The 26,779-nt window shown below is 36.9% G+C and overlaps 1 protein-coding gene across 3 annotated transcripts in view; it reads right to left on the bottom strand.

Annotated features, from left to right (window-relative positions):
- The window catches only part of mmp17a (matrix metallopeptidase 17a), an 86,195-nt gene that overhangs the window by 35,895 nt on the left and 23,521 nt on the right, over positions 1 to 26,779 (bottom strand). Inside the window, exons 1-3 of one of the 3 annotated variants that reach the window (XM_084386675.1) lie at positions 13,894 to 14,193; positions 3,359 to 3,491; positions 2,973 to 3,108 (exon numbers count right to left, since the gene is read on the bottom strand). In XM_084386675.1, the coding sequence (XP_084242801.1) occupies positions 2,973 to 3,108; positions 3,359 to 3,398 (176 nt within the window). In that variant the 5' untranslated portion in view covers positions 3,399 to 3,491; positions 13,894 to 14,193. Of the gene's footprint in view, positions 1 to 2,972; positions 3,109 to 3,358; positions 3,511 to 13,893; positions 14,194 to 26,779 lie in introns of those variants that run through there. The other 2 variants (XM_084386673.1, XM_084386674.1) reach the window with 2 other exon arrangements.

The raw sequence follows: 26,779 nt of genomic DNA, 5'->3' as shown, positions 1-26,779 counted from the left end.
TGTGTGAGGCGTTCAAACATCAAAAAGTGTTTAAGTTACTGCTAATTAAAATTTTAAGGAAAACAAATATATTAATCTTATATAATGTGCACAGTCAGTGCACTACAAATAAACTGGTCCAATGCCTTTACTTTATTAATAAAACTTTTAATAAAAAGTTGAGAGAGGTTGATTTAATTTGCAGAGTTAAATGCACTTTATATGGTGTAACTGTTTACTTTTCTTACAAAGATAATGCTTGATGTGCAGGATAAACCTCTTGCTGTCTGTCGACGTGCAATAAATATTGAAAGTGATGTACACCTGTCTGTTCTACTCATTTCAACTGACTTAAAAACTGCTCAAAAAAATCCAAATTATTTGACTTTTTTTTTTTTTTACAGTAACGCAAATAGTTACTTTCCCTGGTAACGAGTTACTTTTATTATAGAGTAATTCAGTTACTAACTCAGTTACTTTTTGGAACAAGTAGTGAGTAACTATAACTAATTACTTTTTTAAAGTAACGTTCCCAACACTGTACATTTCTGAGGAATTCTTAAGGGAACCCCTTCCTGTGTAGCCTCAAAGCAATCGCCACAGGTCAAACTCTCAAGGGACCCTGAGTCAGAAAGCCAAACATTTATTAAACTGCATGTCTTTGAGGTCAGATGTCTTGTGCAATTTAATCCGGACCATCTGGATGTATGTGTTGAAGATGTTCACAACACAGCTCTAGAATGTCTGAAATGACTCTACATTTAGGGTTAGGGTTAGGGTTAGATAGTTCACTCAAAACTAGTTTCTCCAAATTTCCCATTTCCCAATTTCTCATGTTGTTACAAATCTGTATGGATTTCTTTCTTCTGTGGAACACAAAAGGAAAAGTCAAGCTACTGTATATAATTTATTCATTTGGCAGATACTTTTATCCAAAGTGACTAATACATTTCATTCAAGGTATCCTTATATTATATAATATACAAATGGGTAGGTTTAGGGGTAGGTGTTGGGTTACGCGCTCAAACGTCCACAAAATATAAATATAAATAAAATTATTATCATGATGGCTGATTAAATATGTCATAATGGCAAAATTGTGCCCCAATATATATCTTTCAATGAAAGCAATCGAGGAAAATGAAACTACTCCTTCCCTGTGCTAGAGGTCTGCATTCCCGCGGGACCAGATAAGAATTCTTGCTGCGCTGGAATAAAAGACCGTCGCGGTCGGCAACTGGTGTACTTTGGACATCCTTTGACAGCATATCTGCGCTTTTCTCATTCTAATCGACCACCTGAACAGCCCGCTCTGAGGACTGTATTATGCATATGCTGTGCGCATGGACCAGTGCTTTCTGCGTCATAAGTTTTATTTGCATGCGTCTGTGCGCACAGCACACGCATAATACAGTCCTCAGAGCGGGCAGGTGGTCGATGAGTGACAGATTCAGCCTTCGTGGTCGGGTTTTGGACGAGAGACGCTAAAAGTGTCGTCAGGACATTCTTTTCTTGCATGAATGTTAAATAGCTCTGTTTAAAAAAGGGATTTCATTTCACAATAGCTATAAGCCAATAGTTTTCGTTTATTCATATTTTGCTTATAACTTTGAGTGACAGATGTCGTATTAAATCAAATTTTCTGAAATGTTTTTCTACTGTCTTTACTGTAAAATGTTAAAATAATTTTGTACCTTGACAAGACGAATACAAATAACAATTACATTTTTGTATAGCCTACGTTTTATACAGAGAGTGAATTTTAAGAGGGAACGGGTGTGTGCGGAGTAGAACCTAGCGAGAGCGGGCCAGAAAAAAACAATCCCTATGTATGGTATTTAAATGTCAGGAAATTACTACCACCCTACAACTGATGAAGCCATTCAGATGAGGATAAATGGGAAAAACACATCCTGATGATCCAGAATAAATTCTTCAATGTTCTTATCCGTGTGTGGATGATGAAGAAGATAAATGTTATATTGATTCCAAGGCAATATATTTCCTAGCACAGAGAATGTGCACGCCACGGAGACCTAATTTGCAGGTCATAAAATAACTCTAGATACAACTAACAAACATGCCTAAACATTGATGTTTTACCAAATAAAAAAATAACAGGTAGTTGCAGAGGTGTATTTCACTGTATAGGTAAGAGTGGATTGAATGTAAGCCTTTGTGATTGACAACACAAAGAATATGAGATCACAGTGGGCTTCAGTAATGAGAAACAGGAAAGAACATGGTATAAAGCCCAAGACAAGTGTCGGTAAACAAAAGCCAATATTACACAGCAACATGCACACGCGCACGCGCACACACGCACGCACACACACAAACACGCACACACACACACTTCAAGAACAGACACATTCACATTGTCAATCTGTCTTCAAAACAGACAGCCTTGAGGAGAGCTTCTGTGATGGAAATTGAAAAAGCTTGTGTTGAGGGATTTCTGACATAGCCAGTATTATCTAGCTATAAAACCAAAATGCAACCCATTGTTTTTAGTTAGAAAATCAGAAAATCAATCAGAGTATTAGCCAATATGTTCAAGACATAAAATCAGAATATAACCAAATATTTCCTAGCTATAAAATCAGAAAATAACCCAATATATTTCTAGCAAAGAAATCAAAATAAGCCAATTTTTTTTTTTTGAATATAATCTAATATTTTTAGCAGGAAATCAGAATATTCAGAAAAATCACAATATATGCCAGTATGTTCTAACTATAAAATCAGAATACAACCAGTCTAGTAATAAAATCACCAATATTTTTTTGTCCAGTGTGTTCAGAACTTTCAGCCTTGGCCAAGAACTCTCATTCCATTGCATCACTAAATCTGACTCTTTTCCATCAGCTCTTACTATCAACGAGGCTACAATTCCTCTATGTTTCGATTTCAAATGTATTGAATGCATCTCTGACATGTACAGCTGTCTGACAGCAATCACTCAGTTTCAGATGCAAATATGGTGAATGTACCTCCAGGAAAGATGCCTCTTGTTCCACTTATTCTGAGGAGCTAGTGCTCGCTTTCTTCTGCCTGCTGACATCTCTGGCTCTGATACATCGGGCAGCGAGCAGCGAGGGGTCTTCATTAAGCCCAAGGTTGCTTGGTCTGCAGGGAAAGACATACATGCATAAATACAGACCCAGACACATGTGCAGCATGCAGATAGATAGGGTGATGCTTTTTTATTTCTGTCTTCTGTCTGACTTCAAAAGAAAATCTGCCAGCTGCAGTAAGCCAGATGGACATGAGACTATACAAGAAATACGTATCTCTTAAAACATCCAAAAATGCAAGGAGAACAACCAAGGATACCATGGACCAGAGTTTTATTATGAAAATAAAAGCATGTACTAACCTAGCACTCCAGTTTCTTCCAGCCCTCCAAACCTCTGCATGGCTTTGATGGCTCGTGTCAGAGCTTCCTTGGTCTGTAGCTGTCCATTCACGGGATCAGGGGGTGGGAGATACCCAAACTTGCTCAGCCAATCCTGTAGTAGAAAGCAGGTGCTGTTAAAGAGCATTATGTAAAAATTAGTAGATGCTTTTGCTAAAATTATACATTTCTGACAACTAGAAGGTACTTTGCAGCAAATGCAGTGCATTTTCATGCATTCCTCATCAATTTTGTATAGTATGACGTGGCATGAACATGTACAGGGTTTAATTGGCTAAAATATTATTATATTAGCGATTTCTAAAGATGGCAGTCTTATCAGTTTGTTTCTTTTATCACAATATCATAATTAAGTTAGCAGACATTTAAGATGACAGATGTTGCACTTTTTGTCATGTCTTCAAGTGCAACTTCTAAAACTGGCAATTTATTAAGAAATATCCCAGGTGCTTTCTCAGGTTTTACTAATTAAAAAGTTTGTTTTCATTGGTAACCATGCCATACATTTTCCTATGTCCTCAATTTCACTTTCCATCCTGTTAGTCGTTTATAAATCTTCAACTTTCACAAAAAAATTTATAAAAATTAACAATGAATCCATTCATTAATGACATCATCCTTCAGGCAGTGACATAATTTTTGGTGACCTAGAAATAGCACAAACATTAGTAAATATTAGCAATGGATTTGACGAATTCTGTGATGGGATGTTTTTTAGTATCTGAGGCCCTATCTTGCACCCAGCGCAATTGACTTTGTACACCGACGCATGTATCATTCCTATTGTGCACCCGCACACAGCGGACTTTTCCCTCCACAGACGCACGTCGGTAAATTAGGAAATGAACTTGCGCTCCCGGGGGCGGTTCAGTGCAAAGAGACAGCGTGTTCCGGTGCAAACGTTCCCTGGTGCTATTTTGCAGGTTTAGAAAACAATTCCGCCATTGCGTTGCGCATGTTATTCATATGCTATTTTAAGGGCGCATGCTTGGCCATAATCAATGTAGCGTGTGCACAACGCACATGCACTTTGCTTATCTCATCTACACACAGACGCAGCAGTTCTCATTTTTAGAAAACCATACATTATTACAAGGAAAAATATTAACACACGAGGGAAATCATTGTTGTGTCCATGAAGATGTGAAAAAATAGGCATAAATCTAGCTTACACATTTACCCAAATTTTTATACGCCTGTTTAACCGAAGCTAATTTGGGTGGGTTTCTCCATCCCCATACAATGTCACTTCTCTGTGTTTTACGGCCCTGACGAGAACGTCGGTCTCCTCGGCTGTGAACCGCTCCTGGCGCGCGCCTGGCAAATCCGCCGTTATAATAGCAATCCGCCATGGAACAAGCGCGCCTGCTCTTAAAGGGAATGTGAGATGACGCTCTGATTGATTTATTTCACGTTACGCCCAAACCACACCTATGAGTAATGAAGCTACTTCAGACCAACCCATTTTAGATTTGCGTCGGGCGCAAGAGTCATTTATCCCACCGGTATTATAGCAACAGCGCCCGCCCACAAAGTTACTTGCGTTTTGCACTTGATACTTGCGTTTCAGAGCGTTAAAATAGGGCCCTTAGTGTTTGTCTCACACTAAAAGAAACAATAAAACTACAGAATTCGGTTTGATACGTATCCCCCTCAATGTCAAGAGTGGTTTATCAGACCTCATGAAATCACTACCACAGATTCTAAAGAGACAATCACCATCTCTTACAATCACCCACTCACTTTAAGTTGACTCAACTCTGCAGCTCATTTACTTGACAATGATGACTATTGCAATTGTGCTGAATGACTATTAACAAGCATCGATTTAAGTTGAAAATCAGGCCGATATTAAAGATTTTGACACAATCAAGCCTGATTTTTTGTTCTCCATTATTGTGCATTATGCCAGACTATGTTGACTTTTAATGTTGTTTTGCCAGTCAGATCAATATCTGAGACCATCTCCTCACAATTCAAACAATTCCATTAGTAAAGTTGTTTTGTGCCAGTGCAGCAAACTCAGCAGAGCATGGAGGTGTCCCAGCTGCACGTCAGTTCAGGCCTGCGGGCAAACTGTTTGCGTATGGACTTAATTTCATATAGTATTGTGCTAAAAACACAACGCCAGTGTAATACAGTTCATTAAAATGGATGATCTCTGAAAGGGTTCTCGCTTGATTAATCATGCCACCTTCATTGTCTAGAAAAACAACATTATGGCTACATTAATTATACGAGCAAAAGAGAGCGATTTAAAACATCAAAGCTGGCTGACATAAGGCATTGATGACGTGGGCTTTTCCTTTAAGTGCCAATAAAAGAATGAGGATGTGCTGTGTGTGGACAGACCAAGGTCTTTCAGAACAGGAGCACACAAACTAACCAATTCACCTCAGTGTAACAAATGATGACACTGACAAGCAAAAGAACTAGAACATCAGGTACAAGAGCTAAAAAAACACCATCAATATTGCATTCATGCTCTGTCTTTGAATCTGAAAAAGAGTTGAACTTGAAAAGTTCACTTCTTGAAGCTAACCTTTGTCAAGCTCCACACTCAAGTTTAGGGGTGTAACAATACATCGATATGGATCGATGCATCGATCAAACGTCTAACGATACGATGCATCGATACCACACATAAAATATCGATATATGGTACCTTTATTTTGACACACTCCACATCCTCACGTAACTTTTCTCAGCTGAAATAGACGCCTGACAAGATTGACTGATTGTCACAAAAGCCAGTATTTTCCACTGTCAAGGCATCGCGAGTTCATGTTTTACAGCAGAAACGACAAGTGTTTTAGCGAATCAGTGCGCAGTATTCAGTTCAGGTGACAAGGCTGCTTGCTTGTCACTTTGAAAAGACGCGCTAGCTGAGAGGAGTTTCGTCAAAGCTGACTAAAAGTGATCGAGGATGGATTTCAGCGAACTTGATGAACCCGTGATATCTTCTTCGGGGTGTAAAAGGAAAATAAAAGCTGAAACTCTTTCACGGAATCTTGCTAAAACAGCACGTTAGTGGTAAGGGAAAAGCTCTCTGTACTGCGTGTACGTCAATCACAACAACAAAGTTTGACAGGCGTCTATGTCAGCTGGAAAATTAACGTTACAAAGATTAACCAAGTGTTTCATTATGTATCATAGCAATTACTTGGCTTTGTTTAACTCTTTGTTAAATTTTTTTTGTTATTATTACTTAATCAAAACAACACAGCTGCAGTTTGATTGATATTCAAATGCACAATATATAAAAAACATGATATATGAAAATGAACAAGAACGGAATTATCTGTTTTTGCAAATGAACTCTTCTGTTACAGAATTCATTTGCAAAAACAGATAACTCCGTTCTTGTTCATTTTCATATATCTTTTTTTTTTTTTTTACTTGTAACAAACAACTTGTAAATGTCCCAATTGGGAGAGGGTGTGCAATTTTCAAAGAGTTTAATTAAACTTTCATGTTATATATTTTTGCATGTATTAGTGAGTTAATAAACGTAACTGGTTGTGTACACTTGGCACATAATATCTAAATATCGATTAATCGATCGATATAGCCCTGAATCGAATCGAATCGTAATCGTATTGTAGAATTATTTGAGGTATCGGCAAATATCGTATCGCATGCTGAGAGAATCGATATTGTATCGTATCGTGATTAACTGTCCGATTTACACCCCTACTCAAGTTCTAGCATGCTTCCTTGTAACAAGCTAGAGAGTAAAAATTAGGAATCACTTCAAAGTATGAGTCAGAAGAATAAAATAAGTGTATAAGGGACATGCGGATGAGTGGGTCAACATGGAGCACTAACCAAAAGATCTGACTTACAGGAATAGTTCACCCAAAAAAAAAAAAAAGATTAAATTGAATTACTTATATTTCGTTCCAAACCATTTGACTTTCTTTTCTGGAACACAAAAGATGTTTCGAAGAAAGTTTGCACTGCAATTTTTCTTTGCTGTTATCAGTATGTTCTTGCTGTCAAAGAAGAAAAAGCTCCATAAAAACTGGTCCATATGACCATTTTAGTGGAGCTAGAGAGTTATAAAATAATTGTTTAATTGCATTTAAAAAAAGACAGTGTGAAGTCTGACAAATATATGCTTTTGAGTTCAATAAAAGAAAGAAAATCATACGGGTTTGGAACAGCAAAAGAGAGTAATTATAATTAATAAATAATTAACTATATGTGTAACAAAATAAATTCCAGAATAGAAAAAAAAAAAAATCACATTATAAGAGCAATATTTTAAAAAATAAAATAAAACAACAATAGGTACAGATGTAACGTGTATGTTCTGTGTTTCCCCCTTCATTGTGTGGCTCAGTCCCTGTGACCCAGTTTTCCCCAGTCAGTGCAATTAGTAATTTCATTCACCTGTGTCCTGTTAATTACCTGATTAAGTTCCTTTGTTTGCCCTTGCATTTATACCCTGTGTTCTCCCTCATTCTTCGTCTGTTCTCGTCTATGTTATAGCGTGTTATGTGTTATGAGTTTTTGTTATTAAAAAAATCCTGTTTCCTGTTCCTCCTCGTATTTCCACTAGGCCTACAGGTTATATTTTAGTAAATTATATTTTAATAAATTAAAATAGGTACACTATAGACAAAATGTTACAAAATAATAACATAAAATAGATACACTATGTACTAAATATAATTTTTTTTAAATCAAATAAAAGGTCCAATACAAAGTTACCTGAAATTTGAGCAAACAGGGCCTTATGCACAATCTCAAACCAATTTTTAACAATAAAATAAATTTGGACAAGAAACCCCATTTTACAGAATGTGATTTTGTAAATGATTTCTAATAAATCACAAAAGAAAGCAAAAAAAAAACAACAAACAAAAAACATTACCCAAAGCTTAAAAGTGCTGTACAGGACTATATTAACAAGTTGTCATTCATTACGTGGGTCGTGGGTTGATAAATCATGGTCCTCTTCAGCTATGCTGCGCTGACTAGTCTGTTTCCCTCCTCGCTACCAGCTGACACAATTTGTGTGTTGACACACTGTCCAGCTGTGTAAAAGTGTGGAGAAGATGCTAACTCTCTTTGTGTGAGGTCTTTTCCCGCTGGCTGAAATATTGATGCACGACGAGCCACTGTGCGTACTCAATATCTCCAATCTCCTACGCATACATACACAGTATCAAGTACCAACACAGATTACTCACACTGACAATCTCACACTGTTATCAGCAGCAAAGATCTAAAAACTCAAAGTACAAGTGTCCACTGTTCCAGAGAAAATGACAACTTGCTGTGTGATCATTAAGAGGGCATCCTAATACTATCCTGGGTTAGCACACATCAGCATTGTTGTTATAATTATCTTCATGCAAAAATCATCAGATAGGCGAGACTGGTGGCAAAATCTATCTGCCGACATATGTGCCAATACTAATAATAAGGGTTGCATGACAAGTTTATTCAAGCAACATATTTTATATAGAACTTTGTCATCCACAATGTTCATATTGGTGCAATCCTTACAAATAAAATCATTACAGAATGACTTCAGCCTTCAATAGCTTTCTATTGTCACTCTGTCACTCTCTCTCTCTCTGTATGTTATAAATCATCTTTTCTTGCCTTTACTTAACAGGAGCTTATAGAGAAAAGGAGGTTGGGTTTTCAGGACATGACACGGGCCAGATTTGTCCGCACAAGTACGCTATCAGCCAGGCCACTTAACTGACAGAGCTCTCAAATTTAGAGAGGACTGTCATCTCACAACCTTTTATGGTTAGGGGCGAACTAAATAGAAGTCAGAGACGTCAATGCTTTACTGAGGCACATTTTCCAAAAGACTCAAAAAAAAAAACCTTTTTCCAAAAAACTCAGCCAGACTTGCTGGCTTTGATCAAGTGCATTACTGAAAAAGATGGACAAATCCTGGCGGTCCGGAGGTGATGATGAGAAAATGTGTTCAGTGGTGAAGGTCAGTGTTGAGCGGTGCTTAGAATCCTCAAGCATGTTATCTGTCTTACTATGAATCAGTGGAAAGCTAGTGGAAAGGTGAGGCTTCTCTTTACATGAAACTCAAAATTCACTATGAATTGTTTAGCATAGGGCGGTAAGAATTGTCAAAGGTATATTAAACCTTCATAGAATATGAGCGGAGAATCGATAAACTTAGACAACGCTGTATAAACCTGAAAATAAACTACAGCACAGCTATTTTGGCTTTGAAACAGTCCCAGCTCGGTGTATCAAAGCCAGTTCCAGTCTCTTGGTTGCACAGAAGACTTTTACTGCATAGATTTATAGCCCTGACCTAACTGTGCCGAACTCTACAGTGAGAATTCTACAGTCAATTCTCTATGTTCCTCCTCATCCCCTATGAGTGTCACGGATCATTATGCCACACCGAGAAAGGTTAACAGACTAATGTGCCGCCGAGAGGCTAATAGTCCGGGACGTCAGTCAATGGCAATATGAATGAAAGGTCTTTTCACAAGGAAAGATTTCAATGAGTGGTTAAAGTCTTGGAACAGGAAGAGCCATTTTTTTGCCATTATGTTTTGTCTTAAGTTAACACCTTAATGCATGAGGTAAATTAGATATATTTATGGATATTAGATATATTTATTAAATTTTTTTAACAGCATTAACATTTATTCAATAAGCTCATCAGATATAAATACTTACAGGACCCATCAGAGATGATTGGAACTGATTGGTTCCACATGTACACAAATGGCACAGAGCACCTAATATCATTAAATGATGAAGGAAAATCTACAGGACTGCTACAGTCCTACTACAGGACTTTAACAAAAGTGAAGTCAGTTTGTTTCTGAATAATATATAAAAAAAGTTGCATACATTTATGTTATGAGTGTCACCTACACAAATTGCTGAACCTAATAATTACGCTTTTTTTTATTTTTTTATAAATGTGCTAAAGCATAAAGGGTTAGTTCACCCAAAAATGAAAATTCTGTCAGTAATTACTCACCCTCATGTTGTTCCAACCCCGTAAGACCTTCGTTTATCTTCGGAACACAAATTAAGATATTTTTGATGAAATCTGAGAGCTGTCTCACTCCTCCATAGACTTCTAGGTGACCGAAACTTGCTGGCCCAGAAAATGTATTAAAGAGATTGTTAATATAGTCCAAGTGACTACAGTGGCTCAATCTTAAGTATATCAAGCGACGAGAATACTTTTTGTGCGCAAAAACAAACAAAAATAACGACTTTATTCCACTATTCATTTCCTTCTCTCTGGGCCTCGAGTTGGTTCACGTAGTGTTTTTGCGCAGCGCGTCTGTGTTGTACGTCACACACATCACACACATGACCAGCGTCGGCCAATAGTGAGCCTACGTGGTGACATGTAACACAGACGCGCTGCGCAAAAACACTACGTGAAAAGACTCGAGGCCCAGATAGAAGGAAATGAATAGTGGAATAAAGTCGTTATTTTTGTTGGTTTTGCACACAAAAAGTATTCTCGTCTCTTGATATACTTAAGATTGAGCCACTGTAGTCACTTGGACTATATTAACGATCTCTTTAATAACTTTTCTGGGCCAGCAAGTTTCGGTCACCTAGAAGCCTATGGAGGAGTGAGCCAGCTCTCAGATTTCATCAATAATATCTTAATTTGTGTTCCGAAGATGAACGAAGGTCTTACGGGGTTGGAACAACATGAGGGTGAGTAATTACTGACAGAATTTTCATTTTTGGGTGAACTAACCCTTTAACTACAAACAAATTGTGAGATAATTTACAATTAAATATTTGTAAAATATTCGCAGACTTGTGTTTATCAGAAAACCTGACCTTTGAGGCATTTCTGAAAAATATTAAGCTTCATTCCATTCTTGACATCTTTCAGAAATGCATTAGGATAAGTGACAAAAAAAGGCTTCTGGAAGAAGAATAAAAATCAAATAAAAACTTTATTTTTCCTCCATGGTCTTTAAAGCCGACTGCTTCGTTTTCCTCGAAGCCAAGGTTTAGCATTTATCTGTAGAGCAGTCAGTCATTGTACGCCATCCGCCTGCCTTGCAAAATCTGTCTGTGTTGCTGGATATTTCTGAAAGATGCAGGAAAGGCGGCAGCATGTCCATTTTTTCAGCTTCTTTTCAGAAAAAAATTGCCTCAGAGTTTTATTTCTGAAAAGAAGCAGAAGCAACAGACAAGCTGCAGGCTTGATTTGGGCTATATTGTTCAGAGAGTATGCAAACAGTTACGTGACGTGTATCCAAGTATGCTGTCCCACATTCGGAATTTGTGCTCTGCGTTTCACCCAATTAAAGAAGTAAGTATTGAACACACACCCTGAGCAGTGGGCAGACATTTTTTGCTGCGGTGCCGGGGTGCAATTGGAGGTTAGGTGTATTGCTCAAGGGCACCTCAGTTCTTTAGTTGATTGGAACTTCTTAATTATTGCCCTGATGGTCAAAATGGGGATTTTCAATTCTTTAGCTATTGTCTTACAGCCACTTTATATTTTGTGAAGTTCAACAATCTTTTGCTACGCATCAGAACTATATTCTGTGGTTTTACTCATTGTGATGGATGATTAAGGGGATTTGGCCTTTGTGTTTCCTCATATTTAAACTCCTGTGAAACACGAAGTCATAGCTGGACAGTTTCATGTTCCTAGTCACCCTGGTGTACTAAAAAAGGTAAATATTAATGGGAATATACTTCAGAGATATTTTACTCGTAAAAAATTCTAGGGGTGCCAATAATTGTGGCCAACGTGTTTTGGAGAAAAACTTTTATTTCATAATGTGATTTCCCCCCACTTTCAATTCTTTTACTTCAATGAAAGGTTAGAATTTTGCACATTTTTTGAATGAAAGATCAAAAGGATAAACGATGCAGATTTATTTTTTACAGCCAGTTTTGATCATATTTACCAGGGGTGCCATTAATTGTGGAGGGCACTGTACATATACATACTGTATATATATATATACACATACATATATATACATATACACACACACATATATACATACACACACACATATACATACACACATACATATATATATACACATACATATATATACACACACATATATATTATATATATATATATATATATATAGAATACGATGTGCCATGAAATATACCATAGAAAAAAAAAAACATATACAAATGTTGGCTGCAAAAGTTATGATATATTAATATTATATTATTCTTTATATTAATATTACATATCATGTAGTAATATTATATATCAATAAAAATAATAAATATTATATATACACATAACATTCAGTAACACTTTAGTTTAGGGTCCAAGTCTCACAATTAACTAGTAGCTTATTAGCATGCATATTAACTAGTAGCTTATTAGCATGCATATTACTATTGGCTGTTTATTAGTACTTATAAAGCACACATTAATGCCTTATTCTGCATGACCATATTCTACATCCCTTAATCCTACCTAATTAATACCTAAACTTAACAACTATAGCTATTAATAAGCAGTAAGAAAAATATATAGTTGTAGTTATTAGCTAGTTAATAGTGAGAATTGGGCCCTAATCTAAAGTGTGACCTAACATTCTTCTCTCTCTCAATAACTAGAGTTTATTACAACATTTAAATGATTTTATTTAGAAAAAGTACTTTCTTGCAGTGCAAAAATAATACATGCAAATATTATTAATAATAAAAATAATAAATGATGTTGCACATTTTTAATTCATTTAAAATAATTATAAAAAAATACTTACAAAAATGTGAATTTTTACAATTCAATTACAACCTAATTTAGAAAATGTTTTTAATGTAGTTTCTTTTTTTAGTTAGGACCAACTCTTCCTGCACACTGCTCACATCTCACAGCAGAGAACGTGAGTTCAAAGGGGGAACAAAAAACAACAACAATCCTCTTACTGGGGATCTACAGATGAAACCTCCTAAATGTCACAGGCCAAAGGCTGATCTAGAGCTGGACAGGTGGAACTTACATGGGACTTAACCTCTAAAGTTACACTGACTTTGTAGCAGAATAGAAGCAGAGGGCAGAGCAAACACAAAGGAGCCATGCTGTAATCCCTATATCTATATGCTGGTGTTCTTCTCACTATAGTCACAAACTCATGAGCTGCCAAATCTCACCTCTGCAGTGTGTAAGTAACTTCATTTGGATTCTAAAACGGTCTCTAATTCCTTCATAAACCTAATCCCAGCTGCACTAATCCATATTGTCAGACAACATGCAACTGTGCATGATACACTGAAAACAACAATACAGAGAAAAAAGGTTTATTCTCTCCATACCTCTCATTCATATCTGTGCGTAAAACATGTACGCACATTTCACACAGAAATAAGCCTAAATATGATGTCCTTTGACACACTCTTGAACAGCTCACAATTGATTTCAATAGAGTTTAACATTAGCATGTGGCTAAGCTAACCACATGGTATTCTAACAAGCATAAAGTTACCTAGGATAAACAAGATTTTTATACAATCAACATTTCTCTTACCTCGTCTGCAATCTTGAATTTATTTTTCTTCACTGAAATAGTCTCTGTGAAGTCTCTATATAGTCTGAATAGTCTCTAACGCTTCCTTAGAATTTGGATTAAAATTAGGTGTTTTTAAGAGGTATCATTAAGACGCCCACATCTGTGGATCAGCTCAGCTCTTTTCTCCACGTTCGTGCCTGTAGAGGGCAGGTTGTGTGGAAACACCTTTATAAAGCAGATAGTTTGGGCATGTATTATGCTAATTAGTGCGAGCATGAGCTCCCTCATCTACAATAATCCAGATTCATCAACATTAGAATGAGGCTAAGATCAAATTTATGCACATATGGACCTGTTTACAGAATTGTACATGATAATTATTTTTCTGCTCACATAAGTTGAGAACACTTGTGCGCGATTATTAGTGAATGAGACCCATTGACTTTTGCTTTTTCACAGCTGTACATTTAATTTAAATCAGCATGCTCTAATAATCAGCAGCATTCATTACGCCTGGACACATAGAACAAAGATGGAGAGAAAACGATCGTGAAAGAAAGAGAGAGCTATAAAGTATTGCTGAATAAAGTGGATGCTTATTTTATTAGTGGTGCTGATTATTTTCTGATGTTCAACTATATTGTCTTGTCAAAATGTTGGCTCACAACTCTATATCTAATTTAAGATGTTTGCACAGCAGACAAAAATAGGGATAGACAAACAATTTATTCTTCTAGGGATCATAATATCAGAGATTTTTGACTTGGGCTAGTAATCAATTTAGTAACGTCCTAGCAACACCTTAGTAACCACCCAGACTGCCTCAGCAACAGCACAATGTAAAAAAAAAAAAACACAGGCAAAAGAAAATCTACACCATACAGACAGTAGGAAACATAGTAACAGATTGTATAGGAGACTTGACTAGTAAGCAATATAGTAACACCCTAGCAATGCCCTAGTAACCACCCAGACTGCCCTAACAACAGCATTCAAATGTCCTAGTAACCACCCACAACTGCCAAGCACTGCCCTAGCAACCAACCAGAACACCCTAGCAATCGGCTTTCCCAGGGCCTATTTAAAACGCATGTACAACCAGATGTGATCTTTAAGGAATAGTTCTTCCAAAAATGAAAATTATCCCATAATATGCTCACCCTCAAGCCATCCTAGGTGTATATGACTTTCTTCTTTCTACGGCATACATCGGTTCAGAACTTGACTTGTGAACGCACATACGGCCGTTGCACAAATGAGTAACATTTTAAATGCTTTGATTATAATTCTGTCACTGAAGTTAATTAATTAATTATTTTATGATTTCATGAAAAAAAAAGACATCTTAGCAAATGGTTAGAACTGCCTTAGCAACCACCCTGAATGTCCTAACTGCCCTGGCAACCACCAACAATCCCCCAACTACGCAGCAACGCCCTAGCAACCATACAGAACAACCTAAGAACCATATAGCAAAACTTTTCAGTCATCTTGTATTCAGAAGTTGTCATCTTTCTTTCTTTTTTATACCACCATTACTGGTGCCTTTTTTTTTGTCTCTATTCACATTATTTCAATGCTTTGCCAACTGAGTGATAAAGAGAGAGCAAAACTGAAATAAACTCTGTTTTTGACCACCATTTTGCCCATTCACCCTCTGATTAAAGAGCATCTGATTAAAATACCCACATTACCATGTGATGTCCATAATTAAATTTGGGTAGAGCTGTCATCACAGGGGGCGCTTTCATACGGCGCTCTGAAAGGTCAAGCGGGAGAGTCAAATGGCAGGACATTTCCCTTGTCCTTCGCACGGCTTCCGTGGAGAGAGTCACAGCGGTCAGTCAGCTGCGTCTCTCCGGTGAAGAGTGCCATTGTCTCTGACTGATAGGCAGTATCTAAACACACAGCAGCTCAATCCAGTCTGCTGTGTCCAGTCAACCGGCTCATTTGACAAAGCCCCTTCATCTCTCTTTCTGAGAGGAAGTGAGTCATTAGTCGGGATCTCCCCAGACACTGACATCCCTGTCAGGCTTGTCATCATGTCTGCTCATGGATACAGTGAATAACGCTTGTTTACAGAGCTAAATGTCAGGGAAAGTGGCTGATGAGCGATATTTTCAATCTACAAAATTTCCATCACAGTGACTTCTGCAGACCTACCAGCACCACATAGACATAGGTCATGTTTCTTAACATTGGGGTTGTGACCCCAAAAAATTACTGTTTTAACTGAATATATTTTAATGTAATTTAATGTAATTCAAATATTTTAATGTAATTAAATCTTCAGTGTCACACAATCCTTCAGAAATCTTTCTAATATGCTGATTTGCTGCTCAAGAAAGATTTCTTAATATTATCATTAATGCTGTAAACAGTTGTGCTGCTTGATATTTTTGTGGAAACCATGATAGCTTTTTTTCAGGATTCTTTGATGAAAAGAACAGCATTTTATTAAAATGTCTTTCCAAAAATCTTACTGACCCCAATCTTTTGTACAGTAGTGTATAAATAAAATATAATAGAAAAATATAAAATATGCAGATTCTTTTGTGCTTTAAATATGAACTGAAGTCATGACCCGAACGCACAGCAAACTGTCTATTACAGACAGTTTTATTACGTCATTAGTGCACTTAAACAATAATACAGACACAAGCAAATACAGCTAAATATATAAAGCTTAAAGGACAAGTTCGGTATTTTACACTTAAAGCCCTGTTTACAGATCGTTTCTGATGAAATAGAACGGTTAAGATTAAAATTTGGACACATGCTGCTGTCCCGAGAATTTTAGGTTTCTTTCGCTTTCCCCAAAACCTCTAGAATGGGTGTATAGGTGCACTGGAACAATCCATCATAAAACGCATTAAACTTTCGTTTACAAAGACGTGAAACTCACCGAGTGGTCAGGGGTGTTCACTGATATGCTCACACAAAAATCGCTGCAAAAGATGCTTTCCAACAGGTTTTATCGTAGTTTTTGTCCAACTCCATTGACTTGTATTGAATGTGCTGTGTGAGGTACGGTGAGATTACTCCGCCGCTTCTTCTTCTGCTTCTTCTGTGTATTCAATGAAATGCCAGCGGTTTGCTTGCAATTGGCAAAGGTGCATTATCGCCACCAACTGGGCTGGAGTGTCTATTATTCAAGCTCTCAACGGAAGAATCTACGGGTGTGAGACGTTTGGAAAAATAGATCCACAGTTTTACAACGAATGGTAAAACACCTGTTGGAAAGCATCTTTTGCAGCGATTTTTGTGTGAGCATATCAGTGAACACCCCTGACCACTCGGTGAGTTTCACGTCTTTGTAAACGAAAGTTTAATGCGTTTTATGAAGGATTGTTCCAGTGCACCTATACACCCATTCTAGAAGTTTTGGGGAAAGCGAAAGAAACCTAAAATTCTCGGGACAGCAGCATGTGTCCAAATTTTAATCTTAACCGTTCTATTTAATCAGAAACGATCTGTAAACAGGGCTTTAAGTGTAAAATACCGAACTTACCCTTTAAGGTTCACAGACAATCTTTCACCAAAAAGTGTCTAAAAATCTTAGAACAAGCAGTTTCATAGAAACCTGGGCTTAAGATTACGTTTCTTATCAAGCTTTGAAGTGAAAGTTATCTCTAAAAAGACATTCAAACTGAAAGGTCTCCATCTAATCCTCCAAATAAATAAATAAATAAATACACTCCTGTGGGCCTTTTTGAGATGTGTAAATCCTCTTAAAAAGTGTGCAATTAATAAATAAAAAACATACAGGCAAATTATGTTTATCTATGAATGTACAGGAATTTTAAGCAGAACCGGGTTTGTTTTTCCTGGATGCAGAGAAGGCAGAGTGCCAGAGCACCATTTTTTTTTTCTTGGCCCACTGTCATCCTGTATAAGATTTATGTAGGATTTCAAAACAAGAAAGTGAAAATAAATCCTTGGTAAGGCCATCCAAATATCACCTCCATTCCTCTCCTGAAACTAAGTCATGGCTCTACCGAAAATACAGAGCAGAAATCTAAGGCCCCATATACCAATCGAACATTACTCAAGAGATAACTTCATTTTATACCACCATCTGGTTGAGACAAATTATTTCAGCTGCCAACAGGAAAATGTATCAAATAGCATGGTATTTGGGCATGGTACCATAAAATCATAGACATTTTTGTAAGGGTTTGATGAGGTGACACCAACCTCGTAGTAAAGGATATGGGTCTGCTAACATAAAGGTTGCAGGTTCAACTCCACACAGGAGTGTTTGAAGAAATGGAGAGTTTCTGACACCACTTTCCTGTTAAATCACAATTGACTCTGACTCAGGCACTTAACCTCACTTCACTTCAGGAGTGATCGGCTCTTCAATGAGTTTATTCAGTCTCGCTCTGGATTGAAAGTATCTGCTGAAAAGCAAGTAAGAACACCAGTCAAAAGTTTGGACTTAATAGTAAAATCATTTAAATTACGACATCCAAATAAATTATGGGAATGTTGAGATGACCAATGTTTAACTGATATATTTTAGATTTCTTAAAAGTTCACACTATCTACTGTAGGTCATTCTGCACAATGTGGACATTCTCTTCATGAGATGCATCCTTGGACACTTATTGAAGCACAGTATAGCATTGAGGGAGTTATAATGGACACTTTTTGGCTGGTTTTTCTTCACTATATGTGACCCTGGATCACAAAACCAGTCACAAGTAGCACAGGTATATTTGTGGCAATAGCCAACAATACATTGTATGAGTCAAAATCATCGATTTTTCTTTTATGCCAAAAATCATTAGGAAATTAAGTAAAGATCATGTTCCATGAAGATATTTTGTACATTTCCTACCGTAAATATATAAAAGATTTATTTTTGTGAGTGAATGCAGCAGAATCGCGAACATAAATGGACAACTTTAAAGGCGATTTTTTGCACCCTCAGATTCCAGATTTTCAAATAGTTGTATCTCGCCCAAATATTGTCTTATCCTAACAAACCATACATCAACGGAAAGCTTATTTATTATTATTATGATGATGTATAAATCTCAATTTATAAAAATTGACCCATGTGACTGGTTTTGTGGTCCATGGTCACATATAGTTCAACTATATAAAAAAAAGAAAATCCATTAGTTGCATTTTAAATACTCAAATAAATGCAATACAATAAAAGTTAAAGTAAAATAAATTAAACACAAGTTTAGTTTAGTTAAATTGCAAACCCACATGATGAAAGATTTGGTGCTGTTCTCCATCCAGATAAACTTGATAATCTATAACCTTGTCCCAAAGGGACTGACGAAAGTTTATAATCGAGAGAGTAAGAGGACAGGAAGGATTTGGGCATCATCGCAGCTGAAGCAGAGAATGGAAACCCAGCCATCCATCAATCACGATGCCCAGCCCAAGCTACCAAGAGAGGATTGGGAGATTGTAAACAAGCCGAAGGGGAAGGGTGAAAGAGAAATAAAGTAAAGTAATGCATATAAAAACAAAGCAGGATTTATCCACTTGCAGAATTCAAGAGCCAACCGTAAACACAAAGAGGATAAAGACTTATGGGTTAAGAAATTCACTTTGCTGTAGAAATGTTTGCTGAATTTCATGAGCTGCAATGACGAAGCTGAAAGATTTGGAGAGGGAGATGGAGTGAGTGAAAGATGTGCATGAAAAAAAAGAAGAGCAGGAGATAAAGCTGAGCTGTCTGCCGTTCCCTGACCATCCATATTCAGTGTGGCAGCGCAATGGCAACACAAACAAACAGGCCCGCTAAATCAATACAGTAACAACTTCAAGCATTCAGAACAGAACTGCTTTAATACACAATCAAGAGACCGGTGATCAATCATCTCAGACATAGACCACCAACCAGCACGCAGGTCTTTTGTCTAACAACCTGCCATGTTGCTTATATATTAATCGAGCGTGTCAAGGATGGAATAACGCCGTCCTTTACAAAGTCAAACGACGTTTTTTTGCATCACTGTGTAATCATTTACAGCAAAGCATCAATAACATAGAAAAACAAGACATCTGTACTGCATCTAGGGATGGAAGCGGCTGTGTACACATGCTTGACAGTCCCCTCTGGGTTCAGTGACTTTTCTGTAACTCAAACTGAGAGGGAGGCAACATTTTGACACTTTTTCAGCACAGCATAATCAGTGCTCAAAGTGGGCCGGTACGCAGCACTTTCTATTTGAATCTGTTGTGAACCGGCACTTGCCACTCACATGGTGCCGATGTAGTGTCGAATTCTGTGATCCTAGTAGGCGCTGTAGTGACAGTAGAGTTAGGATTGGGATTAGGAGTAGGTCAGATTAGCTCAATACATCGCCTACTAAGGTCACACCTGTACTCTGAGCACCCACACCGAAACATAGAATCAGACTATTAATTAATTGTATAGATTGTGCGTTCGGAGCTTCTATAAACTGTACGAACTGAACGGATCAATTATCTGCGCAATATGACTGTGACTGAAGCCCAACTGTTTAATTTTGCATGAGTGGCGAGCGAATCACCGGAGACGCGTTCACCAGCACGCTCCAAAGGTGTGATAAGATTTGCGCAAGCTGTTCCTATCGCATCTCTGATGATAAAATGTGCAACCCATTTGAATTCTATTGAGAATGTAGTAAAAAAAAAGTAGAATTTATCACGTTCTATTGTATTTATTGTGGTAAATTTGGACTAACTTGTTGGAGAATTTATAATAGATAATCTGTTAGGGGAAAATATTATTCACTAAAGATTTAGATTACAACTGTGGCATGTTGTAGCTATAGAAATTTGTAGGTTACTATTTTTCATAACAAAAGCTATAGATAAAAAAATAAATAAAAAAAAGTTAACATTAGCCTGAGCATGGTAATGAGGAGCCATCAGTGTACTTATCTGTAATTATATCCTTATAAATGCTATAGTTAAACAATTACAATAACTATGTTCCTTTTTTTTAAGGCCAAGAGCTTTAAAATCTGGACCTACTTGAATTATTGACAAAACAACTGGTTTTCCCTGTTTGTAAAATGTGTTCCAAATGACAGATATTAGGAAAAACCTGCCTTTCAGATATTCCAAGACATGACAGGAAATTAAGTGTTCAGTATAATATATAAATCCTAAGTAAAGACACTTTATTTTTTCCACTTCAAGCACTATTAGAATATTGAAAATTGGTTTAACTATGACGAAATCCATTTAAGCATGTCAGTCCAATCCATCCACCATGGCTAGGTGGCAGAAATAAGGTAAAGGGACAAACCTCCTGAACTGTTTGCCAAGCTTACGTTTCAGTGGCATCTAAACAGCTGAGATTTGAAAATATGGGATTTAAAATCTAATTTAAACCTGGAAATAAATTGAAAAGTTTAAGGATTTTGAAGAAATGATGGTGCTTTCAGGTTTTACACAAACTTGTGGAGTTCATGCAGCTCAAATGCTTCTTCCATTAAAAGGAAATTGGGACAAACCAAATACTAAGACTTTGGCCCTGTCCCACTGGAACCCTAAGCTCTAGCGATCTTCCTCCGAGTCCACACTTTCTTGGCGTAATGCCAAACTTTGACTGTCGGGTAGAAGTCTGCTGCAGAGCTTGCAGGTTTGTGGGCTCAGGTTTGTGCGCATCGAGGGCGTATATTGGCCGCAAAGGGGGTGCTCGCGAACACCCATCTGAAACCTGAAATGGGACACCCTGCGGTCTTGTGGACTTGATGTACATGTGCACGCGTGGTCATTGTAAGTCCACAAGACAGCAAGTGCACATGAAGTGTGTCATTTGGGACAGGGCCTTTCTGATATTCATGCAAATCTTTCAGTTCAACCTTCCACTCAAATTGTAATGCTGAAAATATAACTGGTAAAAATTAATTAAATTAGAAAAAAAGCTCTCAGACTATTGGACCCCACTGAACTCAAAATTTAACTTCTTTAGTTCATATCAGGCAAAGAAACATCGGCCCATCATTTTTGAGGTTGGTCCACATGATGCTTTCACCAATAAGATGGTTAGTTATTTTAATCAAAAGACAGTCTTTCTTTTCTACAGCTACCATGTTGTGCATTGCACTTTGTTCCATTCATTTTTCATTGAGTGGCATGTGTCCTCCTTATTACTGTCTCTGACTATTACTGCATAAAAAGCACGAGCTAATGTGACAGCGACAAGGAAACACTTCCCAAAATGTTAGGAAGAATAGTTCACCCAAAAATAAAAGTTCTGCTATTATTTATTCATCCTCATGGCAAGTCTAAAATGTTAGTGCAGTGTTTCCCAACCACTGTGCCAACCAGTGACAGGTTGTCAGGTGTGCGGTATAAAATTATCAAATTCCAAAAAAGAAGTAAAAAAACTACAAATAAGAATATCGTGACGAAATCTCGTATCTCTATATTTCGTCATTGTTTTATCAAATTAATGCTACTGGTCATCCTTTACGCCCTGTATGTGTTTTTTTTTTGTATTTACAAATATTTAAATTTGAGTAGGCCTACTACTTTTAATATAATATCTAGTTTTTATATGCCATTTGAAGAAATGCATGTTTGTACAATTTTGTTAGCCTATATTTTTATATAGTGGTGTGCCGTGGGATTTTTTACTTATCAAAACTGTGCGGTGGCAAAAAAAAGGTTGGGAAACACTGTGTTAGTGTATGTGTATATCAGTGACGGGAATAATGGCGTTATAAATAAACAGCGTTACTAACGGCGTTATAAATAAACAGCGTTACTAACGGCGTTATAAATAAACAGCGTTACTAACGGCGTTATCTTTTTCAGCAACGAGTAATCAAACGAATTAGCCTACTGTTTCCCCCGTTAAAACGGCGTTACCGTTACTGACAATAAAATGCGGCGTTACTATAATTGAGCTATAAATAACCTCTGATGATGATGTTCTCTGTAGGTTATAAAAATAAAACCCAAAAATATTATATTTAATTATTATTTATTTATTTTTGGTACATTGTTCAGTATTATATTGAGAGCACTTCTTGTTAAATTGTTTACTTTTGTGAGGAATAAAATACTTCAAGTAGGCTACAGTATGTCTACCAGTTGTGAAGTTGTGTGACAGTTTTATAATTTTAATTTGCACTACAAAGAGTATGTACATTTTTGAACTTTTTTTTGTTGATGTAACTCAGTTATTATTTGTGAGAAGTAACTAGTAATAACTAATTACTTTGTTTAAGCAACATGCCCTACACTGGTGTATACACTTAAATAAACATTTATTTGTATGATCTCATTCGTACATTTTAGCACAATCTGCTTGCACACCACTAAGGGTTAGGTGATATTGGCCAATAAATTACATGATGCTTATTATAAAATGTATAAATTCAATAAATTAAAAAAATATTCGTTTTGTAAATAAATTCATATGAAGGTGAAACTTTAAGTTTGTCTTTAAAACATTCATTTCAAGCATTTCAGCATAACATTTTAGATCAAAAGGTTTTAACTCTTTCCACACCATTGACGGAATTTTCCGGACTCCATGTTTTCACTGTTATATGGTGGGGGGTGATATTACGCATCTTCTAAAAAAGTACAGAATAAAACAAAGGCGACTTCTTCCAGATGTTTAGAGCAAAATACATCTCTTTTTTAATGATCCTTGCAAATTTGTTTGTCAAATAATTTGGCTAATTAGATTATGTTTTCCATTACTAATAGAGTAGCATTCTCAGCCTCAGCCTTTAACACATTCCATTCAGCTGAATTCCACAGATTTCGAACAAAACTACTACAGAAAATGTTAAAAACCCTAGCAAATTCCATCTGGTCCTATGAGAGCTTTCTCCATGTGCAGACATTATATCTTCATTATTCGATCTCTAATACATTATCTATTTACATACATGTCAGACATGCCATCAGCCAGTTAGTGCCTTGTTCAGACACACCTAGAGAAAGCGAGACACACACACACACACGCACGCACACACACACACACGCACACACACACACACACACACACACACGCACAATTAAATGGGCCATGATCTAACATTAGAAAGCTCAGATGTGCAGGCTTTCTGTGGGGCCTGAGGGCTTTAAGCTGATCAATATTGCACAGGTGTTGGATCAGAGTGTATGTGGTAATAATACATATCAAAAACTTCTGCTTTAACCTCCTGTGGTACCCACAGAGAGCAAAGGAGTGTGTGTCTCCACTGGTTTATATCACAGTTTTTGCTCAAAAGGGTGCAACTGTTGTTGATGTCTTTCCATATGAGCACTTTCTTATTTAGCTTCATATATATTTTACATGCAGCACAGAGAGGAGTGAGAGTACGAGAGATATATTTTACAAAATAAGACAGGAACCTCTCCATCTCTGCCATTCTGACTTCGGCAATCTCTCTCCCACAAATACGTGCACATGATTTGAAGGCACTCTAGTAGCTTCAATATTAAATTCCCTGTGTTTGACAATGCTGAAGAACTAGGGCGTATCTGTCCAGAGCCAAAAACTCACGCTTCATTCGTGGCTGTACTTTGAGTAGACAGAATGCTACTTCTCTATCCTTCCACTTCATTGCTGAAATGAAAAAGCAACTTCCAGAGAAAAAGTATTTCTCAGATGTGACTCATTCAAAGCTCAGGAGGCTTAATAGAGATCTCAGTTATGTTTCACTAAAGTGTTAACTTTGTCTTGGAAAAAATGAGACAAATGAGACAAATGTTGACACACAGAGCTAACCACAACTGATAGCATTTGTAACAAACAAACACATTTTTTTTTTAAGTATATATTAATAATAAAATGGCTCTTAAAGCAAATATATAATATTGATGATAATAATAATAATAATAATAATAATAATAGACAGACTCATTAGTTAACCCTTAAATGCATGAATGTTTCGCCAATCATTAGTACATATTCGGGTCTTAAGCGACCCGGATCTATAACGCGGATGGATCTCTACCTGTCATGATAAAATAAAACTCTCCTGATATTAGAGTAACGATTATAAAAGAATAAAATAAAGCATATTTTGTTACCTTTTGGAGCTTGGAAGGGTTCAGTTTGAGCAGATGTTTTATACCATAATCACTGTCCTCGTCAGAGCTCATATCCCAGTACATTCAGAATCTGGCTAATATTCACAAACTCTGAAATATTTGCTCAAAACGATAATTTTCAACAACTTGAAAATTTCAGCTTCTTCACCAGATCCACCATCAACTGGCAGTGACATTAACAGTCTACTACTCTAATGTGAGTTATGTAGTTGCAAATGAATGAGTTAGCTAACATATAGTTGAAAGGTTACTTTGTAGAATGTCTAAAGTGGACTATTGAAATAAAGTTTAACCCCCAAAAATTGTTTTTAAATAAATAAATATATTACATACATAAATCATGATTACAGTAAATACACTTACAATTTATGTAAACCAGAGCAGCATTCTGGAAGGTTTAAAAGCCCAAATGTGAAGCTTGTATTTTTGTTAAAGCACTTTCATGAATTATTCAGGCAAAGCCCATTATTATTTGAGATGTAAAGTTGTCCAAATCATTCATTTTTATGTGGGACATCTTTTCTGGATAGATGAGCTAACAAGCTACCATTGCAATTCCTGCGGGTGGAGTTTTACTCTGTGTAAACACAGTGCTTCTAATATACAGATGCGTCACACCTCTTTCTGGTGTCTTTGCACATATTGTGAGAAAGTTACCAGGTTTACCAAAGCTGCATTATCATGACAAATTTAAAAGATTGGATATAACTTTAAACAGACAAGGTGTCATGCTAACACCTTGAGGATATATATACATTTGAAAAGTGTCATTTATTTAAAATATACCACTTGGTCATGTGTACTTAAATGTAACCATGATTTGTGCTTGGAAAAAAAGGATTATTTTCAATGGTAACAGACATAGAAGAAGAAGTAGTTTGTTTATATAGCGCCTTTCCGTAGCTCAAGGGCGCTTTACATTGTACATTACAATACATTTACACACCCGCACACACATTACAATCACATAAGGACACATAGTCACATTATCCAAAATACATGTTAAATAGATATGTTTTTAGCTGAGTCTTGAATGTAGCCACAGATGAGATATTACGAAGTGTTAGGGGGTAGTGAATCCCATAGTTTAGGAGCATTAACACTAAATGACCTTCCACCTACATTAGACAACTGGAAACGAGGGATGGACAATAAACCAAGTTCAGCTGATCTAAGGGACCGGGCAGGGCGGTAAGAGTAAAGTAGATCAGACAGATATGGAGGTGCAAGACCATTTAATGCCTTAAACATTAGAAGTAATACCATAAAGTGAATACGTGATGCCACGGGTAGCCAGTGAAGGTCATGAAGCCGCAGAACGCCTGGTGGAGGTGAGGACTCTTGCTGCTGAGTTTTGAATATACTGTAATCTTGAAATAAGTTTTTTGAGATGATGTCACTGATGAGTCATACCTGCGACTTCCTGAGTGAGAACGCAAGGCGCGCTTGTGCTGCCGCTTCACGCTGGTACCTGTCTGTCTGCTATTGTTGACTGTTACGTTTGTTTTTTCTGGGAATCGACATTTTTGGATTATTTCCTGGACTACTTTACACACTCAAAAAGTTTTGGATAACTGACCCGGCAGTCTCCGTGATCCCGTCACACAGATCGGCTGCGAGCCCTCTCCATTCCCATCCTTGTATGCCTCTCGACATCTGATACAGTGAGTCTCCACTCTCTTTATCTTTTTGTGGTGTCAATCCTTGGTATGGTTGGGTAGCCTTCCCTTCTGTGGATTGTGGATCCGATACGGTTCTGGCTAACGTAATTAAACCGATAAAATGTAGTGTGGGTCACATTGGTCATCACTGGTCATGTCGTTGCGTATCCACTTGCAGGTTTTGTTTTTTGCTGTTTTTGTGC

The sequence above is a fragment of the Rutilus rutilus genome (assembly GCF_951802725.1).
Source record: "Rutilus rutilus genome assembly, chromosome: 18".
NCBI classification, from domain to species: domain Eukaryota; kingdom Metazoa; phylum Chordata; class Actinopteri; order Cypriniformes; family Leuciscidae; genus Rutilus; species Rutilus rutilus.
Note: the sequence above shows the minus strand (reverse complement) of the source record. Positions and strands in the feature narration are given on the sequence as shown.